Source organism: Chroicocephalus ridibundus, chromosome 22 (genome assembly GCF_963924245.1).
Source record: "Chroicocephalus ridibundus chromosome 22, bChrRid1.1, whole genome shotgun sequence".
Taxonomy (NCBI): Eukaryota; Metazoa; Chordata; class Aves; order Charadriiformes; family Laridae; genus Chroicocephalus; species Chroicocephalus ridibundus.
In genome coordinates, this window is record NC_086305.1 from 1068165 (window position 1) to 1090918 (window position 22754).

At 50.8% G+C, this 22754-nt stretch overlaps 1 protein-coding gene across 2 annotated transcripts in view; it reads right to left on the reverse strand.

Moving 5' to 3' along the window:
* The window catches only part of SH3GL1 (SH3 domain containing GRB2 like 1, endophilin A2), a 29557-nt gene that overhangs the window by 3243 nt on the left and 3560 nt on the right, over positions 1–22754 (reverse strand). The window contains exons 2-9 of one of the 2 annotated variants that reach the window (XM_063358352.1): positions 7529–7597; positions 7355–7427; positions 6573–6716; positions 4696–4829; positions 3305–3463; positions 2654–2757; positions 912–1036; positions 380–433 (exon numbers count right to left, since the gene is read on the reverse strand). In XM_063358352.1, coding sequence (XP_063214422.1) covers positions 380–433; positions 912–1036; positions 2654–2757; positions 3305–3463; positions 4696–4829; positions 6573–6716; positions 7355–7427; positions 7529–7597 — 862 coding nt within the window. The remainder of the gene's footprint in view (positions 1–379; positions 434–911; positions 1037–2653; positions 2758–3304; positions 3464–4695; positions 4830–6572; positions 6717–7354; positions 7428–7528; positions 7598–22754) is intronic. The other variant, XM_063358353.1, reaches the window with a different exon arrangement.

Genomic DNA, 22754 nt, shown 5'->3' on the forward strand with positions numbered 1-22754 from the left:
TTTGGCGGGGGGCAGCACGAGCAGGAGTGGGACAGATCCAGGCTGGGTGCTTGGAACGAGAAGGGGGTAACCCTCAGATGTCTGATACCTCGTGGAAGAGCATCTGATCGCTGTGGCCTCACGCCGGACATGCCTGCGTGATGATAGCTGCTACAACGCCTCCGGGTGAGCAATGGCCCCAGCTTTGGGGTGGTAAATATCAGTTTAGCATGGCTGTTTTAATTTGGGGCTTAGCTCGAGGCTTAGCTGCGCTATTCTGCTGGCCAGGCACAGCCCGGAGGTGTTAGCGGCTCCAAAGCAGCAGCATCATGGAAGGAAGAGCAAGGAGGGATGGGGAGAGATGGTCATACATCATGCAGTGCAGAGGGAGGAAACTCACGGATACTCCTGACGGAGGCCCGGGACGGCTTGTCGGATCGGAAAGAGGAGGAAGCTGCTTCCAAACAAAAAGAGACATGCTTAAAACAACATGAACTGGAGAGAGGAAAAGGCAGGGGCTGAAGGGAGGATCTATTAGGAGAAACAGGGTGGCCCACATGCTGTGTTAGAAACCCGCCTGCCTTGCCAGGACCAGGGAGGGATGAATGCAGCATGATGGAAGATGGGGAGGGTGTGAGAGATGCTTCATTTTTCCTGTCTGCCACTGCTGACCCTGACTGGGCACTACAGGCGAGTGGCCCGGGCTGGAGACCCCGCTGGGATGTCCCCAAAGCCAATATAACGAAGGCTGCTGGGTCCTAAGAGAAAACAGCCTGAGTCTAGAGGCATTTCTGACATTTTTCAGAGCCACCAGCTCACGCAGGCACATCCGGCACACCAGAACCATCATTTCCAGGCAGAGTAGTTCACCTCCATCCCCAGGAGACTGCTCCAGAGGCATCTGTGTGTGCACACACACGGGACAACTTTACCTGAGACTTTGGGGGTAGGATTGCAAGAGAAGCCCCCGTTAGACTGGTCGGTCTCTCCAAAGTCGTATGTCTCCCTGGGTTTGGGCTTGTATTCCCGCCTGGGACGCGAGGAGGCCTCCCTCATTCTGGAAGAAGGAAAACTAATGTGGATAAATTGAAATATGAAACAGAATACGATGAGATCAAGATGATATTTTTTCTCCTTGGTGGCTATGTAGGGGAGCAGATTGGTTTGTAGACAAGAATCTGCACAACCCTCTACGCTGGGGTGTTCTGAAGATGGATCTTGCCCAGGGTGTGGGACCTGGCCCTTAGAGAGGGCCACATGCCCCAAAGCTTTGTTATGGAGGTGTCTCAGGCAATTCAGGCCAGCAGAGGACACTCGTGCTGTGGTTGTAAAGCTCATGCTTGGCAGGATCCTCCCAGCTCTTCTTAATTCAAACCAGACACAGCATCCACTCAGCAGTTTCTTCTAGGAGGCAACAGCAGGAGGGTGGCATTGCCAAATCACCCTGAGGAGCAGAGAGGCTGCCCTGGCTCCGTCGAAGAGCCAGGCTGCCAAAGGCACATCCCCAGCTCTGCAGGGAAGCCCCAGATGCAAGGAAGCCACCTCTCCTTCCTTGACCAGGGTTTGGAGAGATGCTGGCTCAGGTGAGGCAGAGCAGCAGGATGAACAACTGCGCAAGTCATGGCAGTCGCATGAAGCCGTTCATTCGGTGTTTCAACACCACCTCTGCGTTTCTTGGCACCTGGGCAGAAACCGCATGTTGCCCAGGGCCACTGCAGAGGTCGGGCACCTGAGGAAGGGCAGGGAACGCAGCAAGACCAGGCAGCTCTGTGGCTCGCCCTGCTCCTGTGTGCCAGACACATACCTGCCTTTCACCAACAGGCTCACGCAGCTCAAAACTCCAGAGCATGCGCAGCAGTGCCATATGTGCAGCCAGGGACCACCATGTGGACAGAAGGAAGTGCAGGGCTTGCTGGAAAATGAGGGTTCTGGCAGAGGGCTCACAGATGTGTGTCTTTAAGGACGTGATCTAGGAGCTCCTCCACCGGCCTGTGGCCACCACATCATCCCCGCCACATTGCATTCACTTTCTGGTCTTCAGAGCAACTGGGAGCCCTTGACACAGACCTTTCTGGACCACAACCAGAAAGGATTCTGGTCAATTTCCAGGTACCCTCCTTAACCACAACTGAAGCTAATGGCACAAAGCCTCCAGGCTAGGTGGTTCCAGGTGACACTGGGTGCCAGGCATGTCCAGCTCGTGACATCTGAGCCGTCTGCTCCACCAACATGACGCAACTTCTGACTCAATACTGGGTCCAGTCAAAAGGCACCTCTTGGGGAACACTCCCACACTCAAAGCCCACAAAACAAGGAGCCGTGAACCCTGGCACGAAGAGGATTTCACCCTCTGCCTCCACCCCTGCCAAATTCAACTGGGCGCAGCACACCCCGATCCAGGCAGGGCTCAGCCCAGCAGAGACCGGCCACCCACAGTGGAAGCACAGAGGTTTTGTTTCAGATGTCAGAATGTCTCTGTCACTGAAAGCAGGCTGTGCAGCCGGCATCGCTCTCTCCAACCTGAAGGTCTGGTTTGAAGCTCTAGTGATTGCCAGATGCAGCTTTAACACCAGAAGATAGATATAGAGGGATGGTCAGGTATTTACAGACAGGTACCACAGGGACAGGTTGTGGCTGTGAAAAATAAGAGTGCCTACAGGCCCCTGGGACTCACCTGCGTTTGAGTTTTTCAGCAAGCTCGTCCAGGATCTGCACTGCCTGCCTGTGGTAGTCCAGCTGGGCGTCCACCAAGGCTGAGAGCTGGCTCACCTGCTCGATCTGCAAGAATCACACCAAGGTGGGATGAATGGCTCTTCCCAGTTGACCAGATACTCCCTTGTTGTACCTATGAGTACTGGGGGCAGAATATGTACGAAGGACAACCTCCCCGGGGAGACGAGGAGAAGGTCTGGGATTTCAGACACCAGAGGTCAGGCACTGGCCGAGACTCAGCAGCACAGAGGACATCTACCACTCTCTGGGCTTCACTGTTCAAATCCTTCCCAAGTAAGCCGTGTTACCTGCCCAAACTCACCAGCACACTGAGAAGAGACTTGGTTTGGTAGAAGCCACAGCTTCTCCTCTGGCCAAGGGCTGGATCAGGAAGAGGGGCTACAGAAAGGATAAGAGGCCACCAAGCCACGTGCTGGGCTCTCAGATCTGGGTTTTCAGAGAGCAAAACCACGCTTGCAAAAACAAGAGTGGAAATTAAGTGCCTAACTTCTCCATCCCTCAAGAGATCCCACCCTCGTGCACACAGAAAGACAACCCACCCAGCAGCTCTCAGCCTGGGGCAGAGGAGCCGGTGCTCCCCCCATGCACTCACATCGGTTTCTAGGAGGTTGTGCATACTGGTCTCCGCTACTTCCTTGGACTCTTCAAATTTCTCCATGGCCTGTCGAAGTTCCTCATCGGGGATTTTGCCCTGTCGCTTCTTCTTGTAGTCAAAGTCCAAGCGTCTGCCTTCCAGCTTCTTGAGATGGTGCTGGGAAGAGGATGGTTATGAAGAGTAAAGGAGAAGAAGGAAAAGGCAGAGAGTGGGAGCAGCCAAGCTCTCCTGCTGGGAAGGCAGCTCTAGTTACAGACCAGGTTCATTCATCTCAGAAACCTGATCTTGAAGCACATGCTTCTGTGGCTCCCACCTTTGTTCAGACCCCTGAGAAGCTCCAGGATGTGATGGTGAGCTGCAAGGCAGGGCTGCCACGAGGTGACAGGGACAAGTGGACCGTCTGAGCTCAGTTTGGCAGAGGATTACTGCTGTGTCCACAATGGCTTTTTACTAATAAATCCTCAACAAACTGGCATGGCGATAGGATTTCACCCCCTTCCAGCCAAGGGCTGGAGGATAATGCTGCAGGCAACAGCCCAGGTCTGCTCCCCACGTAAGCCTTTTGGGGAAGATGAAGAGTTGACCCGCTTCTTTCAGCTCCCCAGGAGGGACGGGGAGCTCTGGAGATCAGGAATTGGGATGCAGGTTGTGGGCACTGCATCCCCTGACTGCATAGGGCTGCTTAAATTATCTCTAACGCAGCCTGCAGAATTGGAGTACAGATAAGTACTGAAACAGTAGTTGGCGGTTGTTTTATCTGGGACACCACTGTAAGCAAAAATTCACTCGCGAGAGCTGCCTTGTGAATTACAGGTTGGGATGGATCCTGTTACAAAGCCTGGCCGTGCTTGGCACAGACTTGTCTCTGTGGTACCACATGGGAGCTGCCAAGCTCCGTGTCTCCCCAGTGAGACACCGAAAGGCCTTCTTGAGATGCTGCATGAGACACATACAGGGAAGCTTGCTCATAGTTTGAAAGTATGTTGTAAATCCAGGCTACTAACAGAATAGGGCCAACAGCTGTAAAGACACTGTAAAGTTTAATGCTAGGTGGCCCAAACGTAACACGGCTGGGAGCTCACAGCACAAAGAACCAAATTCAGCAAGCCCAGAACGTACTCCCACAGCATCCTCCATAAAACACGGTAAATGAAGAACCATCCAAACCTGCATCCAGCCTTACAAGCTGCATAAGTAGTAGCAGCAGTGCTGAGCAAGGAGGAAATGCTAGTGAACGTGGGCAGAGAAAGCACACACAGTGCAGGGGAAGGGACCTGTGTGAGTCCTTGGTTCCCACCACAACAGAGCAAGCAATTAAATGCACTACTACCCAGGAGGGGCCAGAAGCGAAAGAGATGATGAGGAGAGAAAAACACTGAGGTGTTTACCTGGATCTCTTTCAGGTCTTTGTCACACAGGTTCTGGAGGGGATCAATAAAGTTTTGTTTGACTTCAATATCCAGAGAGTCCTTCACTTCAGCCAACCGCTTCATAGACTCGCCAGCATCAAGAAGCGCATCGCCTTCGAGTGAGAAAAGGAAGGAAAGAGAAAGGGAGAAAGGGGCCAGCCAGTTAAACAGAGCCGAAGTCCGTCGCGGCTGCATGCAGAGCCATTCTGCCAAGACACCCAGCGTGTGCAAGATCCGTCCCCTGTCCGACACCCCACATTTCTGTCCAGAGCAAATCGCCGAGGCTGGCACGGAGCGAGCGGTGCCCAGCGTGACAGCAGGCAACTGCCTGTTGGTACTGACTCCATGCAAGACACTCCACCAACACGCTTCATTCTTTTTCCTCTGAAAAACAGGAACAATCTCTGCCAACTACACAGAGGAAGGAAAAGGTTAAAATAGTTTTAAAAAACAGTATTTTTAAACTCCCTGTTGGCTCGGGGAGTTGCTGAGCTGCTCATTGGCCATGCAGTGCTTTAACCTGGCTCTGCTCCTTGGCTGCTGCTGGCAAGAGAAGCCCGGGGCAGAGGCGCTTTCAGTCTGATCCAGCCTGGCCATCCTTTTGTTCAGAAGATTTTAAGCCCAGAGCACTCTGACCAACTTTTCAAGTTTCCCCAGATGCTGGCAGCAAACTCACAGCTTTTTATTAATTTTAGACACTAACCTCTACTGGGCCAACCTTATCCCCTCTCCTCCCCTGGGAATTAGAGGGCTCAAAGTTGCTTATTGAAACCTATTTCGTTTCATGCTGTTCTAAGGCTCCTCCTACAATGACAGCTAAGCCAGACAGACTTGCAGCAAAGCATTTTTAGTCTTGGCTTTTTATGCCAGTGAAAACCATTTATAGATTAAATTACTCCTGTGCAGCTTTGGCAAACCAACCGTTTCAGCACTCTGTTAGCACAGGAGAATATAAAAGTGAAATAGAGAGTAAAGCAAAAACATCACTCTACTGTCCAGCTGGAAAAAATACATACACGAGAAGGGTTATTTCAATTGTGATAACTCTAGATAACCCGTCCTAGGGAGGGCTGCAGTACTAACAGAGAAATTTATCAAGTTAAGTGTTCCTTTAAAGCGAGGCTATTAAAGGAAATCAGGTTTGGTGTGTTCTTCTAAAAACTTCCTTCCCCCTTGCTCTCCAGTTCCTGCAAGTCAAGAGAGATGCAGGACTCTGAGTTGGCCACAGATACTCTTGAGACTTCTGCATCACTCCCACAAAGTAGCCAGAGCTTTGTAATTTTCCTGAATGCTCCTCCCTGTGCTGGAAGCCATCAGACAGCTGTGCGCTGTAACAGCTCCATCACATGCGCAGGCTGATGTTTTAGTGGATTAAAACTGATGTCACCAAAAGACCTCAGCCCCCTCCTCCCTGCAAGTCACATGCGGTTATGGGAAATTGCCACGCAAAAAGATTTCTTGGCTCCCTGTAGCAGAGCTCTGGCTGGGAACTGCACCGTAAAACTCCCCACCTCGCTCAATCTGGTTTCCACCTCACCGTTGTTCAGTTTAGAAGCACGGAAGCATTTTTTCATACATGCAAATTGATCTCAGTGTTTAGTAAAAAAGCATTAAGAGGTGGTTCTGCACGTGATGCCATGGATTGGGATGCAGGACACTTGGGCTCTGCTTACCACTTCCCTGCCACCCCGGGTGGAAGCCCTCAAACCTCTTTTAAGAGCCCCCAGCAGTGTTAGGTGACACAAAGGGTCACATAGCCCTTCCAGAATTTAGAACAACAAATTGGATATTTGGCAGCAGCCTTTGTCATCTCATCCGCATGCTCCCAGGGAGAGGTGGCCCAACGGGACACTCACCGAAATTGGAGTCCTCGCCCAGCTCCTTGCCGTATCGGATCATGCTCTCCCCCAGCAGCCCTTCCGACTGCGGGTAGCCGGGGTTCTTCACCTGCCCGCGGATCTTTGACATTGTGTTGAGCATGGTTAGCTTGGCTCTGGAAGCTGGCAGAGAAACAGCCACAGCCGTGTTTGCAATTACTTGGACTTGCCAGCAGCTGCTGGCCACTGCCAACTGTTTTTTTTTTTTATTTTTTAAAGCTACACCCAAAGCCAAGAAGCCCTATTGTCTTCATCTCCCAGAAATATCATTCACTATAAAAAGAGAAGTTTCTTTTCCAAGACAGCATGCAAAAATAGTTCCCCACAGCTTGCCAGTGAAGGCCAAAGGAGTTTCCCCAACCCTCCCGTAGTCCCTGCAGCGCTCTCTGAACCAGCCGGCTCAAAGTATGCAGGACAGCAGGCTGCAGAGGCGATGCCTACAAAGCCCTTCCCAGCCCAGAGATGCCACTTTTTCTCGACATCCCAAGAAAAAGGGGTCCCCTTCAGGGCCTCTCTCAGTCCAAGGTGAAAGATGTGCCTGTTCTTTCACAGTTCGACAGCAACAGCAGCATCTTACAGCCCAGGAACACGGCACAGGGCAAGAGGAGTATCTGGATCTTCACCCAAGTTGCCTGATCTCAAATATGGGCTGGTGACCAATACCTCAGGGCCAAAAAGGTTCTCTCTGATATCTCTCTGCCGCTTTCCCTGGAAAACTGGGGGAGCAGAGAGAAGGGGACAGGAAAGGTCCAGGCACTCACCTGGGTTCGGCTGGAGGTACTCTATTGTTCTGGTCAATACTTCTGTAACTGCCTTGCTGGTCAGGTCCACTTTCTGTAGGAAAGACAAGACAACCCGGCAGCAGTGAAGATCAGCTCAGGGTCACAGAGGAGATATATGGGTGATTTTAGAGATTTTTCTTGTTCCTTACTCACCTTTTCCATTTCCTTGAAGTCATCGTCAAGCTTGGTCCCTTCAGCCCCTCCAACCTTCTCACTGACCAGCTGCAGAAAAAGAAGGGAGGAGGAATCAGGCACAGCAGTAACTCCTTAAAGCCCCTTATACCTCATGCAGTAAGTCCTGGGGACAAAAAGGGAAGAGGAGTGGTCCAGACAGCACATGCAAGAGAAAGGAGGTGTCAGGATCAGCCCAAAGCATGTTAAAAAGTTGTGGCTCTTTGCTAACACTGCCCCACTAAAAATCCAAGCATCTCCTACCCTTCCAAAGCACGGCTCAGTCAGGATAATCCTCACCCAGCAGAAGCTATGCAGCTCCTTAAATCACACCACACAGCTCCAACTCCAACGCTTGCTGGAAAAAGCAAGCAGCAGAATTGTCTCTCGACTCCATTTTGAGCCAAGGCTTGAGTTTCACACATGGCAAAATGCAAGTAAACAGAGAATCAACACACTCCGCCTGCAGCAGCCAGCGCAAGAACAGAGTCTGGAGAGAGCAGACATCTCAAAGCCCTAAACCATCACTCCTGGGGGAAACGCTGGAGGAGCTCAGGATCTGGGGCACAGGGGTTTGAATTCTTTGTAAGCGGAGGAGAGAGAGATCTGCAGAAGCTACGGTCAAGTTTTCAGATCCATTTATCAAAGCGTCTCTGACACCTGTTCTAAAACCAGCGAAAAGGTGAGATGTTTGACAAGCTGTAAAGACAGGGCTGTTTTAGGCTATTTGTGTGAAGGCGTATCAGCTTTCTTGTAGATATTGCTTGGTCTAACAAAAGACCCCTGCTCCCTAAACCCCACCATTCGCCTGAGCTGAAAGATAAGCGCCTTTACTAAATCCACCTAAAAGTGTCCTTCTCTGCAGCCTAAATGGGGAGGAACATTTCCTTCCCAGCCCCATGCTGCTGTGGCAAGTGGCAGCGCCTCAGGATGCAGCTCATACAGATTGGCCAAAATTACTGATTATCTTGCCCCAAACTGGTCCAAATGGACAGCAAATTATCTACACAGACATCAAAAGTGGTGCAGGAAACAGGCGCTGACGCCCAAGCACTTGACGCCTGCTGCAGGGCACTGCCAGGATTTCTCCTATTTGTAGTCAAAACTCCAGTTCTGGACGAACAATACAGGTTTGTTTACTTCAACATCAAATACTTGGTTTTACCAAGTCTTTCTTCCTCTGGAACTCTCCTCCTCCCATGGGGATTCAAAATGGTTCCTTACTTTTTTGAGGAAGAATAGGGGAAAAAAAAAAAAACTCTTTAGGTAATTACCCAGTTTCAGAAGCACTGGGAGACACCCCACCAGCCGCTCTGCCCTGGGTGCTTGCACCTACTGTGCCACGCTCAGCCCCTCTAAAATCAAGTCACCAAGCAGGACATGCAGACGAAAGACGAAACGCTTGTTCTTTACGAAGAACAACAAGATCTTCAGCGGTTCAGCAAAATCCCATTTCCAAACCCCAAAACAGGGAGGAGAAGAAAAATAAATGTATGTATTCAAAGACCATTGGTATGCCAAGGCTCTGGTGCTGAGCACAAACATCACGGCTCCCAGCACAGCCACGGCTGAGAAGCTTCTTGCATCTCAGTGGGGAGACATCAGCAGCCCTTCAGTGCTGCCAAGGATGCTGATGTCTGAGGGTGGGGAGCCCCAAGAGCTCTTCTAACAGACCACTCAGCACGAAGCCGCGCAGCATCCACCACTGCAGGGCCAAAACAATGGTTCAACGAGGCTGACAAACGTGGCAACAGCCCCCTGCACCAAGGGAAGCCTTTTTTTCCCCCCTCTTTCAGAGGAAGCACAGCTCAGCAGAAGACCCAAGATGTCAGACAAAGAGGGATAGCTGTAGTTCACCCTTGACATTTAGATACTGGGGGGAAAAAAGGGTTGACGCTCTCCTGGTTCACTCAGCTCAGCTGTGGATTTCATTCTCCTGCTTAACCCCCAGATAAGGTCCTCACAGGTCCACAGGACCCAGCAAGAGCTGGGATGCGGACCAGGATGTGTGCCAGGATGCCCATCCCCGCACATGAAGGAGGCTGGAAAGGGCATTATCACCCCATAGCTGTTTGCAGATGGGCAACCAAGCTCAGCTTGACTTCTTGACTTTTTTGGATGCCTGTTCCGTGCTTGGGCTGCCAACACACACATCAACAAGCCGGCTATCAGCTGGGGAGGTGCATGTTCCTCTCCAGATATGCCAAGTCTAGAAAAAGCACCCCAGGAAGCGGTTGCTCTGCCTGCCAGGGCAAAGTCAGCACAGCAAAACTCGCCCCCATCACCTGTCCCTGGCCAAAGAAAGGGGCTGCTGCACGCCCCGGATCACTTTCGCAAAGGTTGCGGCACCGGAAACGTCCTTTATTTGCTAATACACCTGGGAAGGGTACAATTATCACAAGCCATTCCATTCCCACTCCTTCCCACCCACCCACCTATGCATTTGCAGCCCAGAAAACTGCAAATCCTCCCCCAGGCAGGGAGCTCTGCTGTAATCAGGGATTGCGTGCTATGTCTAAGGCATTGATCACCACAGTGATTTCAGAGGCTTAACACCCTCCCAGAGAGCTGAGAGATGCGAAGGAGGAAAAAACAACAACAACAAAAAACAAACCCTTGCTTGCAGACTAATTTAATCCTCCTTTTGACGTCCAAGAAATGCTACTGGTGCCCTGCTGAGAAGGAATAAGAAGATTGAGGTTCTCTCCCTGCTGGCTCTAATTAAACTGGAAGGCTTCATCACGGGAGGAAAGAAGGAGGGACTGTGTGTCATCCACAGCGGCTCCATCCCTATCCCCAAATCTGTCGGGCAGGGAAACAAACTAATGCAGATTCCTCCCCTCTGGCGCTAGTCGAGACAAGAGCCAAGAGAAGCCCTCGCCGGCTCCTTGTTTAACCTAGAGCTTCACCACGCGACCAGGAGCCAAGTTTCCAAGTGACATATCATGCAGCTCATCGCTCTGCCTGCAAAAAGCCCACAGCGGCTGGCGCGTTGGCGGCTGGCTTTCTCAGGGAAGCGTTAAGTTCACCAGGAAGCTTGCCCTTTGCTCGCAGGAGGGGAGAGGAAGGAAGCAACCGCGTGCTGCCTGTAGCTTGGCTGAAGTGAAGTTGGGCAGTGAAAGGCTGTCAGTGCACGTCCCAGCACAGCTTCCTCCAGAGAGCGATTCAGGGACTTTCTTGAAGATGTGGTGACAATTCTTCTGCACTTTTATTTCTTGAGCAGCCACAAGGAGACTTGGGATACGTCTGCCTCCCCTGGTTGGGGACATAACCTCTCACGAATGCTGCGATCAAGACGGACGTGAACCCGGGGAAGGGACCGTGCACGGCAAGATGTGCAAATCCTTAACCAAATTCAGTGGCCCAAATATGCTCTTGCAGGCTTATGCTGAAGCGCTTCAGCTGGCTTGACATGAAAGATGAGAACAAAGCTATCCTCTCCAGTTTCTTTAATTTCCCAGCCCTGCCAGGATGGGACACACGCTAAAAGGTTAAAGCTGAACCAAGCTGCTTCTGTGACAGAGCAGAAGCCCTCAGCTCCGCTGCCACAGCAGCCCGAACCAAAAGCTTCCTACAACAAGTATTAGCATGAGGCGATATAGTTGGGCAACACGGCCCAGTGAGATTAAAAAATGCTACAAAATATTACGGCTGTTTCTCTGGCATCCCAACCAAACCATGCCGCAGGGTGGGGGAAGAGGGCCAAAGCCACTGCCGCACGCAAAATCCAACACAGAAGCCAGGAATCAATCCCTCGCTTCCCATCCATGTTTAATTAAAATGATACTGACAGTTAAAACACGCCCTCATAGATAGCTCTGACCTGAGATCAGAGAGGAGGGAGGTGTACTTAACTCCAGGCTGGTGCGGGGCTCCATCTCCGGGAGCACGGCATCCTGCCTACTTCAACCCCAGGAGAACTAATCCAGAGGGGTGGGATGGGCCACTCCTGATCACGCTGTGCGGTTTCTGCAGCCTCCTTTGAAAGAGCATCTACTCACGGGGGTTTCCGTCACTTTCCTTCGCAGGGGCGTGGGAACGCGAGCAATCCCGACTTCCCCTGGCTCTTCAAAACCCACCGAAGCACTGCGCGTGGTGGAAGACCTTCGGAAATGAAAGACCTATTGTTTAAACTAACCACTGCGACAGGAGGTTGGCTACGAGGAGAGGCAGGAATGGTATGTGTACACAGAGGGGGAAGAAAGACGTGATGAAGAGGGCTTCTTTTCTACAGCTGGGAGTGGGAGAGAAACGTAACTTGGGACAAGGGAGGACTGCGCAGCCACTCCCGACTTGTGGCACAAAATCCATGTGCCCTTCCTCAAAACGCAGCATTCCTTCATCTCATCCGCTCAGCTCCAGGACAACAGCAAATAAAGAAATGTGAGTGTCCATCCCTTGCTATGCTGCATGGGGCATCCTTACTTGAACCAGATGGATCAGACAGAGAGGTATCAGCCATTTGGTGCTGCCCATGCTGTCACCAAAACCCAAAACGGTCCCAAAGGTCTGGAGAAGGACCCCAACACACCCTCTCCCACCCCAAAGCCGCATTTCCCTTGGTGCTGGCTGCAGTATCACCCCAGTAACGTTCCGGCCAGGGGCACCAGCCCATGCCCGTGGTAGGCTGTGCTTGGTCAGGCTGTGCCTGGGTATATTTAGGAGCACAGAAGATGGGGAGCGGTTTTGTGAGCAGTAGCTGAGGCTGTTCCCCAAGGAGAGATGGGCAGTCCCAGCCCAGAGCCATAGGATAGGCCGTTCTGCACCGTGGCCTTGCTGCATCGCTCCCAGGGGCTGCCTTTGGCAGAGGTGTGAAAGATGCGTAGAAAAAAAAAGAAAAAGGAGATTTTTGTACAGCATCATCAGCAAAAAATCCATGATAAACTGAGGGCGAAGACGCCATCAGCCAAACTCCCCCCAGCCGTGGAACACCTGCAAGGCACCTCAGAACCCAAGGAGGGCAGGTTTGCAGCACACCCCACCCCGCAGCTCCTCGTCTGCCCAACCCGCAATGCGGGAGCCGTCAGTCAGTCTTATTTTCTGCTAATAAGCAGCTTTTCCATGCTACTTCACATAACTGATTTTAATATTCTGCTCTTTAGCCTTTAGATACCTTAAAATGGGAAACTAGCCCCAACTCCCTCAGCCTCAAACAAGCAAAACACACCAAGAGAAACACAAAAACTATTTTTTTTTTTAAACTTTGCTTTCTTTTTCCATTGCAAAGTCAACCCTATTTATAGCACATCAAACATACACCATCCTTGCACATTCAAAACAGTTCCCTGCAGTAGAATGAAAACCTTCTCCCTTCAGATGCTGGCGTATCAAAGCCTTCCTCTTCCTCCCCGCCACCCTCTGCCTCTCAACAGAAAGTTCCCTTCAAGAAATAAAAAACCCCACAGACGAGCAAACAGACAAACCCTGGCTCCCTTTGTCAGGAAAGAGCAACTCCAGTGGAAAAATCCAGCCCACAAAATAATTAAAAAAAGTGCTGTACATGTTTTTTAAACCCCAGATGAAGATAGCTTGAGTACAACACGACAGCCTGGAAGGGACAGGTAGAAGTTAAGGAAAACCAGGGCTAACTGGGATCGCTGGTGCCCAGTTTTAGTCGTGCCCAGATCTATGGGCTGCTCCATAAAAGCTAAGTAAAGTCATTGCCACTGCTCCAGCTCAGCAAGGCGTCACTCCCTGGCATTAAGTCCAATTTTTGGTCATCTTCACTGGTAGCTTTATCATCACAGTAAGAGGCAGCTGGGCCTTTGCAGCTCCACGGAGCCAATGTGAGAATTTACTCTTGCTGCGTGTGTATTTAAGCTTCAAAATAGATGGCTTGTAAATGGATTTAGTCACTCAGGTGCGGTCAGTGGGGTTTGGCAACAGCAGGGCTGTAGAGCCCCAAAAAAACCTCCTGGAAACACACACTGTTCCTAATGGTGTTCCCGGGAGAAACAGGAGCCCAGTGCCTGGAAAAAACACCCGGGGTCCTCCCGGAGCATGCCGCATGTCTCTGCTGCCGCAGAGGCTCCTCGCAGAACCAGCCTGTGCCTGGAGGCGTCTCAAGGCCGATGGCAATCCCCCGCAAGTGTCTGTGCTCCGATGCACAGGCACCAACACGAAGTGTCTCATTAAAAGTTAATTGTCACCTTCATGGCATAATCCTTGGAAACGAGGCAAGACTGGAAGGTGCTGGTCCGACAGCAGACATCAGTTGGGATTAAAAGTGTACGTCATGTCGAGACCTTGTTGTTTTGGGTATTTCTCTGGCTCCCAGCAAGCACGGCAGGGCTGGGAACTGGGAAAAGAGGAGTCACCAGTTCCCGTGGAGCAGCGGCAGCTGATGCGAATGCAGCGAGAGCTTTGATGCTGCTCTCCCCAGCCAGCCTGCAGTTCCGTCTGCTCACGTTAGCTTTGTACATCAGACTGTATTCTGCCTCCTTAGAGCTTTTTAAGCCTTTATTTTTTTAATTAAAAATGGAAGGCATCCTTTCTTAAGGAAGGACGCTGCTGAGAGGCAGCAGACACCCCAATTTAAGGAGAGATCGGCATGCCCACAGCAAAGCGCAAGCTCATCTGAGCGACTTCTGACCTACTTCCAGGAGAAGAAAACAGATCTAAGCGTTTGTTGTGCAGAACAGGGGACGAACAATTACCACTAGCCCTGTAATGAAGAGGAAGGCATGTTCCCTAGCAGATCCTCATGCTCCAAATAGCTGGGGGACTGGAGGCACCCAGCAGCTTCGTGGTCCTCATGAGGCTGAGCACTGTCACACCCACTGGACTTTCTCCCCCCAAAAGCTGCCACTTTGCCAGGAGAGAAGACTGACCGGTGCTAGAAGAGGAAAGAGCACGAGAGGAAGCGATTTGCCTGCTGTCAAGAGCAGGTTAGTGGCAGAGCTAAAAACAGAATGTGGATGTGACTCGGCAGACACCGTCTCACCATTTCTTACTTCCCTGTTGGGCAAACCAGAGAAAGAGGAACGGCAGCTGAAGCTCTTGCCCTCCTGCCCCTCCCAGCAAGACCCCTCTGCTGGTCCCTAACATCAGCTCTACCACTGATCTAACCTGTCCTGGGGCACGTGATTGCTCCTCCAGACACCTCAGTTGTCTGGTCTCCCTGATAAATAGCTCACAGGAGCATTTTTACTCTGTTATCCAGCCCTCAATCTTCCCCTGAACTTTCTTTCCCTTATTTTTCCAGTTCCCATCTTTCATGAGGAGGGCCAGTCCCATCCGAGACTCGCCACCCAAGCACCACCGCTGTACTGGTGCAAAGGCACGTAGAGGTGCTCCGCTGCCTCTAGACACGTGCACCAGAAAAACATGTCTAGAAACAAACTGAGCTTTCCACCCCCTCACCATCTGAGATGGGGATCTAGCCTCTCTCCACCCAACACTGGAGGAATCGCCTTGATTTTGAGCAGGAAAGTCAGCCCAGAACAATGAAGGGCTCCTTCCCTTCGCTCCCAACGAGGCAGAAAGCCTTCAAAGTGACCTCAGGTTGTAATCTTACATAGAGACCACAAAGAAAGAGCTGCCGCATGCAAAGACAGCTTTCTAGGGAGCCACCTGTCAAATCACCTACTCAAAGTGCTATCGAATGACTCATCTCCATCCAGCAGATGGGCTCAGAGGAATGAGGACAGCATGAATTAAAAAAAAAAAAAAAAAAAAAAAAAGTAACTTAAGCAGCAGCCAGCAGGTCACACTGGCAGAGCTCAGGCCAGAGAAGGGCATATACACGCACTGCAATGCAGCAGTTTGCTTAGGGGGATTCTTCCTTTCCTTGCCTGTGGCGTGACAGTATTTAAAATCCTGGTTGTGATCCCTTTTTCCAAGGCTCTGCGCTCATCTTGGTGCTCTCCGAGCTAATTCTACCAGCAGGAGAAAGACGCTGCCTCCTTCCCTCCCCAAGCAGAAGCCAACAGCTCGGCTCACCCGGGCTAACGCCAAGCTGGGACGGGCCCGTTGGCCAAAAGCGCACAACGCTGCCTTGAAAACAGACTCACCCTGGAAGAGAAAAGTTTCAATACGCAGCTCTCGCCGCAAGGAGACACTTGAAATGTTCTTGCTGCAGGGAAGGGAGCACTTCCCAACAGTCAGCAACAGCCATTTGCAGCAGAAATATTTTCTCCTGTTATTAGGTATTTCTCATGTGCTCTGGACCAAATGAGACATAATTTCTATTCAGATGGAAAAAAAATAAATAATATAACCGGGTCAAGTTAACAGGGAAAACAAAAACATGTAAGGAAAAAAGCAGCTCTCTTCTCTCCCCTGGCAATGCCCGTCTCCTCACCCACTCACAGTGACTTCAGCAATTCAGATGAAGTCTGAACTGCCGAGGGGAAACATGGAATATTTGCCTTGGGTCCAGATTTCCTGCCCAGCCTCCCTACGTCCTATCTCAGAAGACCTTTAGTGAATCACAGCCTGACTTTTGCAGAGCTGCTGAGCCATCATTCCTCAGCAGCTCCACCCGACCTTTGCAGACCCAGGGGAAAAAAAACACAAGCGGCTCCTCGCATTTGAGACTTGGAGCCACTCATTAGATATAAAAGTACAAAGCGCTAGAAGTGCCTCCTACTAATTGCAATTCTTGGGTTCCTCTTCCGCAAAGCTTCAATGACAAACGGAGGCAGAGCGCTCAGCGCTCCCGTCCTTGGGTCAGCGTACCGAGGATCAGATCCAACCGTCCGCCTGTACGCCACTCCTAAGGATTTCACAAAAATAAGGGGAAAACAAAAGAACAGGAGGACTTATGACACCTGTATTTCCCTGGGGAAAACACTATGGCCACAGGGCAGCTTGGAAAAGAGCAGCAGATGGGATTTCTGCCCCCGTGCAAACCAAGAGAGATGAAAAAACACCTCCCCAGACACGTGACACGAACTGGCATCACCCAGTAAAAAAAAAAAAAAACCAAAACAAACCAGCAATGGAGCCCAGAGACTATCATGGACCTGGGAAGGAGGCACTAGAACCTCCGTATTTGCAGCGTGATGAGACCAAACCAGGCTGATGGGACACGTAGAGCAATTACTTAAAAAGTTGAGTCATGGCTGTATTCAGTTTTGAGTGGCAGACAGCGTTAGTGAGTTCAGAAGAGTCAAGGTGAGTTCCCAGGCAGGTTTGCAGCCAGAAGGGAGATCAAAAAAAAGATGCTGAGCTCAGGCAGGAGCTCAACTCCATCAAAAGGAAGACAAAAACCTTCTTTGTGACTGGAAGGGGACAGAGGGAGCCCTATGCAGAGCAAGTTTAACACGGACAGCGTTGGCCAAGGGAAAACTCCAGCACGGACCTAGTGATATCTTAGTGTACACAAACATCAAAGAGGGAGAGAAATAATTGAGAACACTATACACACAAGTCTTCCTCGTTAATTTGAATACTAGGAAAAGCATAGTGGCTATCAGACCAGAGCACAGCATCCTAAGGAAAAGGAGAGCGGGAATAAGCGAACAGACCGCCCCCAAGGCTGCCAGGAGCGATGCGGGAAGGACGTGCTGGACCAGATCAAACTCCAGCTCCTGCACCAGTTCCTCCAAGAGTTCTGCACGGGAGCCATCCCCACAGCCAGGTACTCTGCCACGCTTCCAGCCCATGCCAGATGATGCATTGTTTTTCTTGCTGTACATCATTAACGCTTGCTAATACTCATTTCAGAATGGTTTAAATGGAAAAACAAAGCCCTCCAAGTGCTTTGCGGTTTGCTTTTACTCTGCAGGGGACACCATCGATGCATCCCGATTGCCTTTCCGCCCTGCAGCCAGAGCAATAGGTGAGCCAGAAATTCAGGGAGATAATATTTAGATTACGCTGTCCCTGTCAAGCGCACGTACAGACTCCTTTGTCTTTAAAATTCACCCAATATAATTTGGAGGAACTTTACGATGCAAATAGCTGCTACACCAACATCTGGCACTCCAGATTTGTGCCTGCCCAATACCCCCTAAGTCCACCCAAAAGCATGTGCGCAGACACACATCAGCTGCAAAAAGGACATTTTCTAAATGCTCCACCACAAACTATACAGTGAAAAAGATTAGGGAGCGGGGGAAACCCATTTTGGCAAGAATAGCACCATCCACTGCACCACACGCAATGGATTTGCTTCATATGTAGGTAATTGTTCACCATTTTCCTGCCTTTTTTGTCATAAAGGTGGCAAGATTAAGTTTAAATATAGCTAGTCCTGTTAAGCCAAAATAAATTTGTACAAGAAAGCGGTTAATAAACGATCACTGATAATAAAGTCTGGGCCAACGAGAAGATACAGCCCAGTTTTCAAGCTCTAGGATGAATTATGAAGCATTTTCTCAATTCGAAAAAGTCCTTTAAAGCTTTAATCATGCAAATTTTATCTTCTGTCTCAAAGACAGAATTTCATTACGGAGATGTGTTTTAACTTTTTTTTTTTGAGCAGAAAAGCAATCCAATTAGTGACAGTATCATGAACTTTATTAATAGCCAGTTAATATGAGATAGGAAGATCCTAAAATTCCCAGTGGCTTCAAAAGAAAAAAAAGAGACATTCTATTAATAAGGTATCAGCAACAAAGCTAATTAGACACACCATTGGCTGGAAGGCTCTTCTTGGAAGGAAGAGCAGCCTGGATTCTTTCTTGATGGACTCTCCATCTGCTGCAAGAGGAGCAGGTCCAGGATCATCAGGGGGACCATGTGTCCCCCCGCCCCAGGACAGTGCAACGGGGACACCCCTGCCTTTGCTGCAGCAGGTTGAAGATCTCACCAGCATCCCCAGATCCAGCCACAAAACCAGGCAGCCGCTGGAGAGGATCCCAAGAACTGCTTGTTTATCCCCCCCTCAGCTTGGGCCAAACACAGCTCTTTCCCGTCAACAGGAACCGTTCCTGAAAGCCATGGGATCGCCCACGAAAGAGATGGGGGGGGCCAGGGGGGGAAGAGGAAGCGGAAGCCTTTTTAAAAGAAAAATTAATTATTGCTTTTATAATCGCAGGGAGAGGCCAAAAGAGGATGAATCTTGCACTAAGCCATGTCACACAGCAGTTTATGAAGAGAAGCTACGCAATGCTGCGGGGCTCTCCCCCCGATGAGCCCATATCCTTCCCTGTCCTCTTGGGCTCTGCACAGGCTCACCTGGGACATAGCCATGGCCGGGGGGGACACAGCTCAGGAGGGAGCAGATCTGCAGGAAAAGTCACCCCATTGACAGGAGCTCCGGCTCTGTGCCCCTGACTTCACAGCTCAGGCTGATGATTTAATCAACGCAATTAGAAAGATGGAAAGGACCATAAGCGCAGCCCTCCACAACGCAGGAGTCTTATGAAACAGCATCAGTGTCTAGATACATGACTGAGTTTCCATGCAAATGAGTTCAGCTGGCATTACAAACCCAAGACCTTCTGGATTACGGATTTACTTTATTTCTGGTCTTTTCAGTAGTTCGGCATCCTGCTCAGGAGCCTTCTCCCGAAGGGACAGCACATCGATGCAGGCTGCAGCAGGCTCAGGACTTGTAATAACCCCTCACACCCCGCTGCCCACAATTTCCCTCCGAGGGGCAGCAAGCCTGCCGAGACAGCCCGTAGTTTTGATTTTTACCCACAATTTTGATTTCTACCCTGCAGTTTTGATTTTTAGTTGGTATTTCCGCAGTCTCAGGCAGGAGGAGCTGCCCTGCTCCCAGCACAGGCTGCCGTCCCTCCAGTTTTACCACCCAGGGCTTGGACAGGGCTGCGAGCCCTGGCAAAAGGCACTGGCATATGTAGGGATGGAGGAGAGAAGGAAGAAGAAGAAGAAAAAAAAAACGTGCTAAAGAAATGAATCAGCTTTTACAAGCCAGCCTGCCTGATCTCATCCCTATTTTGCTCTTTCCCAGGAGGAAAGTATTGGCAGGGAGAAGGGGGAGGAAGGATTTCCTTCCATCGCATCCAGAAACCATCCCCCTGGGCACCATCCACTTTCAATAGTTCACCCATAACCTGTGAAAACGGAGAGTTAGATAAATAATTTTAGACAGATGAGGAGGTCTAAAATGACCAGCGAGATGAGGAGGAGGAATCAGCTCTCCTAGCGCTGCACAATCCCCCCCTAGCCCTGAGTCACGTCTCCCTCCGGTGTCCCAGATTCCCACAGCTGCAGGCACAGGATAACGCTTTCCCTCTTTGACACTGGCAATGAGGAGGGGAGCAAACGGAGCAGGGTATGGAGAGCTGGCGTTTTCCACCTCTGTTTTCTGTCTTTGCCTTGCAAGAATCCGAGTTCTTGTTACTCCAGACGGGCCCAACAATACTGAGAAAAGCTGAAAACTGCTCCATTACGGGGCTGCCCAGCTCAGCTCCGGCAATGATTAACCAGCCAAATGACGTCGCCGTGCCAAGCGTTTCACTGACGACAAATCATGCAAGAAAAGGAGAGGGAGTTACTATGAAAATACCCCACTCGCAGTCATTTTAACTCGACACGACAGCGGGCATCTCTGCAAGCATTCACTCATCACCACCTAGGCTAGAAGAGGTATGTGCTGAAGTCTAGTTCCCATCACTGGCAGAGTACATGCGTCCTCCTCCGCTTTTTCACCTGCTGTATGTGGCTGTGCAAACACACACATCACTAAAACACCCACCTCCAGCAAGAGCAAACTGCTCAGGGCTTCAGAGTGTCAGGTGAGGATGGTGACTGCTGAATCTGACTCCCTCCCAGCCAGACCTCAGCTGAGCGCACGGGACTCCAGCAAATCCGGCTTTCCTCCAGCATCAGGAGCAGATTAATATTGAAAGATAAACTAGGAAAGATGCAGGGATCTCCAGCTCAGGTTAATATTAATAGAGTAAACATCAGGTGCTCTGGGAGGGAAGGTCAGGCTGGCAGGCATCAGCAAAATCCCTGGACTCCCCAGTCCAAATTCCCATGTACAGATAAGGAACTTATAGCCCGACATTGACAACTACCTCCCCCAGGAATGACCTGCTCCCTGCGCTGTCGCACCACCTCATTCTGCCTTTGTCATCAAAGCAAAGCCACTGCCACAGCAAAAAAGCCAAGGAACGACCTGCTGCCAGCATCTTTGTTGCTGACTCACTTACTGGTGGCCAGATACAGGTGTGCAAAATTCATAAGAACAGCTCAAAAAGAACACGTTGAGCCCAAATTAGCACCTCAAATGCCACCTCGGGTGCCTGGTTCCTCCACTGGCAGCTCTGGGTGCCCTCCTGGGTGCAGTCTCGGCCCCAGTGCACCAGGAAGGGCTTCCCCAGGATTTCACTGCTGTACAGGGCAGGCAGCTCTGCCCAACTGCTGCCTGCGCTCAAACCACCCACCTCGGCCTTCTGCGAAAGCAGAAGAGCTACCACACAGACCATCTCAGGTCCATTCTTGGCTTTACTAATTGCTGGAGGATTCAAGACAAGTCAGCATGAAGTTCTGACGCCACTGCAGAGCAGAGACTGGCCTCTCCCTTTAATGTCCCTGGGCACTGGCACTGTCCTAAGAGCTCCAACAGGCATCCACCAGCCTGCAGCAAGAGAAGATCTAGATAGATCCAGATAGATCCTAGATATAATGAAGAAATTTTTTATTATGAGGGTGCTGAAACCCTGGCCCAGGTTGCCCAGAGAAGCTGTGGATGCTGCATCCCTGGCAACATTCAAGGTCAGGTTGAACGGGGCTCTGAGCAACCTAATGGAGTTGAAGATGTCCCTGCTCATGGCAGGGGGTTGGACTCAATGGCCTTCAAAGGTCCCTTCCAACCGAGTCTACGATCTCTCTGCCGCTGGGATAACTGTCCTGCGGCCATCAGCAGTGGGAGCAGGACCCTCTGCTCTCCCGGCTCCACAGCTCCTCTCTAGCCCCCACTATCCGCGGATTAAACTCTGGCAGCGTCGACTTTGAGCAAAAATGCGCAGATGAACTCAGAGTGCATCAGTCTCCAGAAGAGCAGGAGTGAGCTGGAGGGCAGGCACAATCAGAACCATCTGCAGCAAGACAGGGTACCGACAGACAAGCTCTGGCCAGGGAAAGGGACCTTGTGAGTTTGGTTTTCCACATGGAAGGTTATCCCGCATGCTGCGCTTTCCACTGCTCTTCCAGCAGAAGATCCTGTGCTGCATGGCACATCTGTGATGTCCCAAGAAACCCACTGCCCAGCTGCACACAGAGCAAAGGCAGCAAGCAGAAAGCCATCTCATGCCTACAAGAGGAAGCCCCAGAGAGCCAGATGCTAGAAGGACTGATTTAACCTCAAAAACCCCCAAAGTAGCTGTTAACTGGTATTATCTGGAAATGGGAGGAAAAAAAACAAGCATATTTGAAAGCACAGCGCAAAGCCACCACAGAAAGAGCCTCACACAAAGAGAAATAAGGGAAATCCCAACCTAGCACCAGCAAGACAAATGACCACAAAGGCCAAAAAAAAAAAAAAAAAAAAAGGAGAAATGCCACTCCTGCCCATCAGCTGCACTCTGTCCCTTGTCACCAAACAGTCCCTGTGTGAGTCTAGGAGCGGATTCCTCTGCCTCAGCCTTCTGAGCAGATGCCATCGCATTGCAGCACCTGGATGCCAAGCTGTAGGGAAGGAAGCTCTTAGGGCTCATTAACAACTGGCCGAAAAGTATACATTGCCAACATACAGAGCTCAGGAATTCTGCGGTCCTTCTCGGCTGAAACGGCTGTCAGTGGCACGTCCCGGGCTCTGGGGCCAGGCAGAAAGCAAGGGGTAGCTATTCACATTCAAAAATATCTTTGGAAGCCTTGAGAGCAACCATCAAACTCAGGAAAAAGCATGAATGTCAAGGGCTTGCTCGTTTTAATTAGCACTCGCCTCTTCCCCCCGCTCCACCTTCTCAGAAAATGGCTTTTGTGCTTTGTGTGTGGAGGAGGAGGTTGCCGGTCTGTGTCTCGGGACAGGACTTGCCAGGGACAGCAGGGCATGAGCCATCGCTTGCTACCCCCGTTTCTAAGGCCAGGCAGCCAAGCAAGGTACAGGCTTGGACCACGCAGGCTTTGGGAGCACGTTAATCCCGTTCGGGATGACAGCGGTGCCTGGGGCTGGATACCAGCCCAGTTTAAAAAAGCAATGCCGCCTGCCGTCGCTCACCCTCGCCTGGGCTGAGGCTGCTCCCCGAGCTGAACCACTGGCACAGAAAAACAAGTCTCATGTCCCCAGAAGGGCTCTGTTACCCCTGAAATGACAATATTTGGCAAGGTCATTCTTGGTCATCTG